The sequence below is a fragment of the Tupaia chinensis genome, unplaced genomic scaffold (assembly GCF_000334495.1).
Source record: "Tupaia chinensis unplaced genomic scaffold, TupChi_1.0 Scaffold146740_1, whole genome shotgun sequence".
NCBI classification, from domain to species: Eukaryota; Metazoa; Chordata; class Mammalia; order Scandentia; family Tupaiidae; genus Tupaia; species Tupaia belangeri.
The window spans coordinates 204419-213234 of NW_006206595.1; the positions used below are offsets into that span (position 1 = coordinate 204419).

The 8816-nt window shown below is 49.3% G+C and overlaps 1 protein-coding gene across 1 annotated transcript in view; it reads left to right on the forward strand.

The window, feature by feature from the left end:
• ESPL1 (extra spindle pole bodies like 1, separase) overlaps positions 1 to 8256 on the forward strand; it is a 31839-nt gene extending 23583 nt beyond the window's left edge. Inside the window, exons 20-31 of the mRNA XM_027768520.1 lie at positions 1581 to 1742; positions 2947 to 3160; positions 3258 to 3448; positions 4272 to 4399; positions 4521 to 4643; positions 6165 to 6320; positions 6427 to 6597; positions 6708 to 6812; positions 6993 to 7108; positions 7273 to 7356; positions 7501 to 7665; positions 7964 to 8256. Of these exons, the coding sequence (XP_027624321.1) occupies positions 1581 to 1742; positions 2947 to 3160; positions 3258 to 3448; positions 4272 to 4399; positions 4521 to 4643; positions 6165 to 6320; positions 6427 to 6597; positions 6708 to 6812; positions 6993 to 7108; positions 7273 to 7356; positions 7501 to 7665; positions 7964 to 8186 (1838 nt within the window). The 3' untranslated portion in view covers positions 8187 to 8256. The remainder of the gene's footprint in view (positions 1 to 1580; positions 1743 to 2946; positions 3161 to 3257; positions 3449 to 4271; positions 4400 to 4520; positions 4644 to 6164; positions 6321 to 6426; positions 6598 to 6707; positions 6813 to 6992; positions 7109 to 7272; positions 7357 to 7500; positions 7666 to 7963) is intronic.
• The last annotated feature ends 560 nt before the right edge of the window (positions 8257 to 8816 follow it).

An 8816-nucleotide genomic window follows, 5' to 3' on the forward strand; every position in this document is an offset into this window, starting at 1 on the left:
TTCAGTGCCCTTAACCACCACACCACCTGCTGGCCCCATTTTTTTTTTTTAAAGAATTTCTTTCTTTCTTTCTTTAATTTTTTAATTTGGAGAGAGAGAGAGGAAAAGTGAGAAAGTAAGCTGCCAGGTCTGGGACTTGAACTGTGGTCGGCCATGTGGGAGTCCAATGCCCTTAATCACTGTGCCACCTGCCGACCCCCACCCCCACCCCATTATTTTTAATTTAGTCTAGGGCATGTATACTCACCAGAGAGACAGAGAGGGAAGAAAGTGAGAAAGCAAGCCACCAGGCCCATGACTTGAACCACAGTTGGCTTTGAGGGAGTCCAATGCTTTAGCCACCATGCCACCTCCTGGCCCCAAAAGTTCTTTTAGGGCTGGTCCTATGACTTAATGGTTAAGGGAGCCAGATCTCACATAGTCAACCTTGGTTCAAATCCTGGCCCCAGTGGCCTGAAAAACACTCCCAGGTACATGTGCTCATGTGCCCAAAATCCTGACAGGATGGAGAAATGGAGAAGGGATTGTGGTGTGACCATGCCCCACTGGGTTGCTTTCTCCCTTTCCTTTCTCTGGCAAGTGCACACATCCTCTGGCAACATTATAAAAAATAAGAGGTTTTGGGACCAGCAGGTGGCATGGTGGTTAAGGTGCTGGGTACTCCCATATGGCCGACCATGGTTCAAGTCCTGGACCTGGTGGCTTGCCTTCTTACTTTCCCTCCCTCTCTCTCTCTTTCTGTGTGTATGTCTGTCTCTGGTCAAATTAAATAAATGAATAGATAAAATTAAATAAAATAATTTAAAAAGAGTTATTTTTTTTTTTAAATAGGTTTTATTGGTTTACTATTTTTTTTTTTTTTTTAGAGAGAGAGATTTTTGCTATAGGGCACATGCACTCGCTGGAGAGACAGACAGAAAGAGAGAAATTACCCCCCAGGAGGTATGGCCACACTGCGATCCCTTCTCTTCCATCCTCTCTCAGGATTTTGGGCACACATGTACATGTTCCTGGCATGAGTTTAATTGCCAGGTCTGTGATCTGAACTGCAGTCGACTACATGGGAGTCCAGTGATGTAACCATTATGCAATCTGCTGGTCCCACATTTTTTAGTTTTTGATTTCCCCAATCTATATGTTCTTTTTTTTTTTTTTTTTTAGTTTGCTAGGGAGAGAGAAAGAAGGAAAGTGAGAAAGCATCCCCCCATGGCAGATGACGATACTACAATCCCATCTCCATTTCCCCTTTCGGGATTTTAACCATGCACACACATGCATTCAGTTTATTTTTCAAGCCTCAGACCATGCGTTCGGCCACGTGGATCCAGCTGCCTTAACCCCCATACCACAGGCTTGTCCCAAAGAAAAATAATTTTTTTGAAGAATTATTTATTTATTTATTTTTTTCACATGAGTTTTGCCAGAGAAAGAGAGAGAGGGAGAAAGTAAGCCATCAGGTCCAGGATTTGAACTGCCCCAAAGAAAATTCTTATACCGGCTCTGAGGGACTGGGATCTAGAAAGGATGACAAAGGGGATGACGGGAGGAGGAACTCTACAAAAGTCACGTTCTCTCTGCAGGTGGGAAGGCCCCAGCTCTAGGCCCTGATACAGTTATAGGAGAACGTGAGGTGCTGAGACGAGATGTCAGCAAGGAGGAGTTGTCTATCTCGTGCCCAGACAAGGAGAGCGACAGGGACCTCGGTCTTCGGCTCTGTCTCCCCCCGGCCCCTATAGTCATTGGTGAGTATGCTGAGTACCGAGGTTTGGTCCCTTGGAGAGGGCTGAGCCTCTAGGTCTCTCTCTTTCTCACTCTCTTTTCTTTTTTTTTTTTTTTATAATGAGAAAGATTTTTTGCTATAGGGTACATGTGCTTGCTAGAGAGACAGAGAAAGACAGAAAGTGAGACATTACCCCCAAGGAAGATGGCGACACTACAGTTCCTTCTCCTCTTGGGATTTTGGGCATGTACGCACACGTGCCTGGTTTGAGTTTTTTTTTTTTTTCCCTAGAGGTTTTTGTTATAGGGCACGTGTGCTCGCCTGACAGAGAGAGACAAAGAGCAAGAAATCACCACCGCAATCCCTTCTCTATTCTCCTCTTGGGATCTTGGGCACGCACGCACACGCACCCGGCATGAGTTTAAGCCACTGGGTCCGGGTCGCGAACCGTGGTCGACTACGTGGGAGTCCAGCGACATAGCCATTACACTAACTGCTGGTCCCAACCTGGTGTGTTTTTTAAGTTGCTGAGTCTGGGACTCAACCCACAGTTAACTACATGTGAGTCCAGCAATGTAACCATTACACCATCTGCTGGTCCTGCCTGTAGGTCTCTGAATCCCTAAGTCTTTCAAGTCTATTCATGGTCTGGCTTTAGATCCCATCTAGATCTAGTAACTTTTGAGCCAGGTTTGAATACTATCCCTCTCTCTGCTAACTATGTGCAAGTCACTTAATCTCTCTGCGCTTCTGATGCCATCCCTGTAAATGGGGGTTGGGAAGATGGAGTGAGTTGAAGCTCGTAATCTGTACAGAACTCCACTTGGCACATGGCCTTTCATACGTGGTACTTTTCTAGGTGGGAAATGAGAGAGAGACTCTTTTATTTTTTTTTAAGGGAGAGATTTTTGCTATAAGACACATGTGGTCATCAGAGAGACAGAGAGACACAGGCAGAAAACAAGAAATCTCCCCCAGGGGGGATGGCCACACCGCAATCCCTTGTCCTCCATTCTCTCGGGATCTTGGGTACACACGCACATGCACCCAGTATGAGTTTTAAGCCACTGGTTCCGGGACTTGAACAGCCGTCAACTATGTTGGAGTCCAGCGACATAGCCATTATGCCATCTGTTGGTCCCAAGAAGGACTCTTTTTTTCTTGGAAAGCTCTTATCAACTAGGAAATAGATTGAATCTGTAGCAAGTGTCTCAACCTTCCTCTAGGTCTCCCTACCCTGGATTCCATCTGTGCCTCACTGAGCACTGCTTTCCGTGGAGTCAGTCACTGCCCTCCCAGTGGGCTGTATGCCCACCTCTGTCGCTTCCTGGCCTTGTGCCTGGGGCACCGGGATCCCTGTGCCACTGCCTTCCTTATCACTGAGTCGGTCTCCATCACCTGTCGCCACCAGCTGCTCACCCACCTCCACAGACAGTTCAGGTGAGTGCCCACCGTCCCTAAGGCTCGGGCTGCGGCACACTGGAGGAAGAGTGTAGACTTTGAAGGAAGGAGACTGACCATGACTTGTTGTTTGCAGCAAGGCTCAGAAGCACCAAGGATCACTGGAAATGGCAGACCAGCTGCAGGGGCTGAGCCTCCAGGAGAGACCTGGAGATGTCCCCTTGGCCCGCATCCAGCACCTCTTTTCCTTCAGGACTTCAGGATCTGGCCATTTCCCCCAGCCCGAGAAGGAGCGTTTCCAAGAACACCTGGCTCTGATCCCCAGTGGTAGGTGACAGCTTCCGGCTGGCTTTCCCGCCCTCATGCATCTGCTCATTGAGGAGTTGGGGAAGAAATTCAAGGCATCGGCTCGTTTACATAGGTTTACGGTCCTGTGTCAAGCATTTTGTCTGTTACCCATTTGGTTTATCCCACCAAAAAGACATGCTAAATCAGGAAGTATTTCTTTTTTTTTTTAACCTCAGCTTTGAGTTACCAGCAAATTCAGTGTCTTTAGAGGTGAGTTCAGACTTCTGGGGTCTTAATCCACTAACATGAAACATGTTAGCAGTTAGTCTAAGTGCCTTGCTCTGTACAGGGCCCTTTGTTAGTCACCGTGAGGGACACGTAGAAGCATAAGACAGCTCTTCTTTATTTATTTATCCTGCTTGCTTGCTTTTTTAACTGCCAGCTCTCTGTTAGGGCAGAGAGAGCACCTGGAACTCTAGTGCCAGTGAAGACTTCTTAGACAGGGATGGCATATAGAAGATAGAGAAGGGAAGTCTTTTTTTTTTCTTTTTTCGAGAGGTTTTTGCTATAGGGCACGTGCACTCGCCAGAAAGACAGATAGAGACAGAGAGACAGAAAGCGAGAAATCACCCCCCCCGGGGGGATGGCCACACCGCAATCCCTTCTCCTCCATTCTCCTCTTGGGATCTTGGGCATACACGCACATGCACACGGCGTGAGTTTAAGCCACCAGGCCCGGGACTCAAACTGCGGTCAACTACATGGGAGTTCAGCGACATAGCCATTATGCCAATTGCTGGTCCCAAGGGAAGGGAATTCTTTATAACAGCTAAAATGATTCTGAATGTGTCCCTTGTGTCAGGGGTGACTGTGTGTATACTGGCCTTGGCCACCCTCCGGCCCGGAATCGTGGGCGACACCCTCCTGCTGACGCGGCTGGAAAAGGACAATCCCCCCGTCACTGTGCAGATCCCCACTGCCCAGAATAAGGTAGGATTTCTGGGTAAGGGAACGAAGTGGGGCTTGGGCAGCCTTCTGGTCGAAGCCCATTCTGAGGCTGGGTGATGAAGATAGTGATCAAGCAGAGATCTCACAACCCCATTTTCCAAAGCTTTCTTTAAGTTTGGCTCTGAAAGAGTTTGACGCCATCCAGAAGGAACAGAAAGAGAACAGCAGCTGTACCGACAAGCGAGAATGGTGGACAGGGCGGCTAGAACTGGATCATAGGATGGAGGTGTGTGCACCCAGGCTGGGGTGGGTCAGGCCTGCCTCAGAAATGACCCGGGGGTTGGCAGCACTTTCTCTGTCAGAGGTCCCAGGTCAGTGCTGAGCTACTGCAGGTCTTTTCTGGAAGGAAAAAAAAAAAATTATTAGGCCTAAATAAAAAAAACTGTCACTTGGGGAAGACTTTAAATAAGAGCTCAGGGCCAGCTCCATAGGCTGGTGGTTAAGGCAGTGGCTGGCCATGCCATTTGAATCCTGACCCTGGTGGCTTGATAAACTGGGTGTGTGGGTACGCATGCCCCAAATCCCAACAGGGTGAAGAAACGGAGAAGAGATTGTGGTGTGATCTGGCCCTATTGGGCGGTGCTTTCCCCACCTCACTCTCCCTGGGTCTCTCTCTGTGGCCTGCATACATACCCTCTGGCAATTTAAAAAGCAAGCAAGCAGGATAAGTAAATAACCCAGAATTTACAGGGGGTCTGGCAGTGGAATGTTTATAGATAGCAGGGGGCCCGATCAGTAGCGTGGTGGCAATGCAGTTCTCTGCGAGGCTGGAGCCACACAGCCTCCCGATGCATACCAGGTTCAGGTGCGTGGCTGGGATCCAAGCTGGCTGAAATGGGGTGGAGTGCAGCATGGAGACCCTGTTAAGGGTGCCTGTCTTTTCTCTGTCAGTTTCTCTCTGTCCCAATAATTTTTTTCCTTTTCTTTCTTTCTTCCTTCCTTCCTTCCTTCCTTCCTTCCTTCCTTCCTTCCTTCCTTCCTTCCTTCCTTTCTTCCTTTCTTTCTTTCTTTCTTTCCTTTTTAGTTTTTCCTGTAGGACACATGTACTCATCAAAGAGAAAGTGAGAAATCACCCCCGAGGGGAAATGGCCACACCACAATCCTTTCTCCTCCTCTCTCAGAATTTTGGGCACACACGTACACACACCTGGTAAATTTTCAAGCCGCCGAGTTTGGGACTCGAACTGTGCAGTCAGCTATGTGGGATTCAGGCGCCTTGACCACCATATCACCAGCTGGCCCTCAACAGATAAACTTTAAGGAAAAGACACACAGAAGAAAAAAGATTTAAACCCAAGTATCAGCTTTCTAGCTTTAGCTTTCATTTCCCACCTGTTTGTATTTCTCACTGCACAGGGATATATTGGGTCATCGGAAAAGTCATGATGTATGTTTTTCTATGCAAAAATATACATGATTTTTCCGTGACCCAATATAATGAAAGTTTGCTTTCCTAGAGCTTGGAAAATGGAAACATTTCTATGATTCTTGCCGGGTTTTTTTTGGAGAGGTTTTTGCTATAGGACGCATGTGCACGCCAGAAAAGCAAAGAGTCAGAGAGATAGAAAGCGAGATGGAAGTCCATTATGCCAACTACTGGTCCCGATTCTTGCCTTTTATGAGTGGTAGAAAGATAATGTAAGATAAACATATGCATTGGAAAACCCACTTACTCCAAAATGTTGGTGCCTATGGGGGCGGAAGCTTGGCTTCTCTCTGACTGAAGACCCTGTCCTCCCACGTTCAGGTCCTTGTCACTTCCCTAGAGAAGTATGTGTTGGGCTGCTGGAGGGGACTGCTGTTGCCATCCAATGAGGAGCCCAGTTCTGTGCAGGAGGCCTCCCGTCTGCAAGGGCTGCTGCAGGACTGTGGCTGGAAATACCCTGACCCTACTCTGCTGAAAGTGAGTGAAAACCCCAGGGAAGGAGAAGCCAGACTTCATTCTTTCCCAGCAGCTGTTGTGCATGTAGATGGGAGCTGTCACGCTCACTAACCACTGCTCCCTGCAGATCATGCTCAGCGGTGCCAGCACACTCACCCCTCAGGACATTCAGGCCCTAGCCTGTGGGCTGTGCCCCACCCAGCCAGAACGAGCCCAAGAGCTCCTGAACGAGTCAGTGGGACGTCTGCGGGGCCAGACAGTGCCAAGCAACAGGCACCTTGTCTTGGTGCTAGACAAGGTGAGAAGCTAGGGCAGAGGGGCAGTGTCTAGTGAAAGGAGAGGGGGCCCCCTCTGACTCCTGCAGATTACACAGCTGGGGACAGTAACCTCTGAGTGCTTTTTGCCCAGGACCTGCAGAAGCTGCCATGGGAAAGCATGCCCAGTCTCCGGGCACGGCCTGTCACCCGGCTGCCCTCTTTCCACTTCCTACTCAGCTACTCCATCATCAAAGAGGTGGGGTTCAAGAATGGGTACTGGGGATGATTGCCAACCTGGGGAGACCTGAGGAAAGACAGGCAGGAAGATCTGGGAAGATAGGGTCTCAGGAATGGGTCCAATGTGGAAAGGGGCTTGGAGTTTGTTGGATGACACCTGATGAGCCCAGGGTCCTCATCACCAGTGTCTCTCCTTCAGTCTGGGGCCTCATCGGTACTGAGCCAAGGGGTGGATCCACGAAGTACCTTCTACGTCCTGAACCCTCACAATAACCTGTCAAGCACAGAGGAGCAATTTCGAGCCACTTTTAGCAGGTCAGGGGGTGAGGACAAGGGGGACTGGAGAAGGTTAGAGATCACATGCCTTTTCTCCAGAATCAACTGGCGTAGCCCACCTTCTCTTTAATGCTCCCTCTGCCCTTTTACCTCGTGACTTCTGTCACGCGGTGCCCTGTTTTCACTCCTACCTTTTCCTGCAGTGAAGCTGGCTGGAGAGGGGTGATCGGGGAAGTGCCGAGCCCTGAACAGGTGCAGGCAGCCCTGACGGAGCGCGATTTATATATGTGAGTGCTTAGGGCAGGGGGGTGGGGAGAGGAGCAGTCCTGAAGATGCCATCACCATGGGTTGCTTTGCAACTTTAGCGTCTCTAGAGACCTAGGGGCCTTGTACTGCTCAGTCAAGGTTCATCTCTCCTCCTTTTGCCTCAGCTATGCAGGTCATGGGGCTGGCGCCCGCTTCCTCGATGGACAAGCTGTCCTGCGGCTGGGCTGCCGGGCAGTCGCCCTGCTGTTTGGTTGCAGCAGCGCAGCCCTGGCTGTACACGGAAACCTGGAGGGGGCTGGCATAGTGCTGAAGTACATCATGGCCGGCTGGTGAGTCTCGAGCAAGGCCCTTCCTTCCTAGGACGTTAAGACTCCTGCCCTTCCCCAAGTCCTTTCCTAGGTCTGCGTTCTGAATCCTTCCTCTCTGTGCCCCACCTTCCTCCCGTCCTAGTTCGCTGGCACGCCCCCTTCTTCCTCCTCTGGGAAGTATAGGCCAAGGGAGTTCATCATTGTTCTCTCCTCTCCGCTCACCCACCACTACCACCACTAATCACACCACCAATCATATTTCCCTCCTCATTCTGTTTTAGGGCCCTTACTTTGTATTTCTTCCATCTTTTTTTCCCAGCCCTTTGTTCCTGGGTAATCTCTGGGATGTGACTGACCGTGACATTGACCGCTACACGGAAGCTCTGCTGCAGGGCTGGCTTGGAGCAGGCCCAGGGGCCCCCCTTCTCTACTACGTCAGCCAGGCTCGCCAGGCTCCCCGACTCAAGTATCTTATTGGGGCTGCACCTGTAGCCTATGGCTTTTGCTTCTGCGATAACCCTTTGGAGCTGTCTTATTGCTGAATGAAGCCATGTGACTGTTCTACCTCCAAATTTCAACTTAACCCTGTAATAAATATTTTAAGGTGATTTTCCCCAGTGTTTTATAGGAAATATTTCATTTTACCTGTAATATAATAAAGATAGAACACTTAAAGCCTGTTTTGTCTGGTGTATCTGAAAACATTTAAACACAAGAATATTGCCCCCTTCCTGCTATGTGTTACTGTGAACAGATGGGAATAGCTTGCAGGAGTTCAAGTTTAAGAGCCTTGGGAAGAAACGTAAAGCCACAGGACAAAGCTGGGCCTGGTCAGGCCTCTGCAGAAAAAACCAGAGGAGAGCAGTATCCGAGTGGAGACAGGCCCAAGGAAGGGTAGTGGTAGTGATAGGCCCGTCTTGGCCAGATAACCATCCCTTCTCTCCCATCTTCCTGCCTTAGGTATCCCGGAAGTGACACTAACACTAATGTCCTGGTTGCCTTGTCTCTGTTCTAAGTGAATGTTAGAGGCTGCCACCTACAGCCAATAGCGATTACACTTATCAGCGCCATGCACTTTAGCAGCAGATTTTGTGGGGTTTCTGCTACTGTGTTTTTTGTTTCCACAACTAAATTATTAACACTTCTCAGAAGCACATATCCTTCCCCCCCCC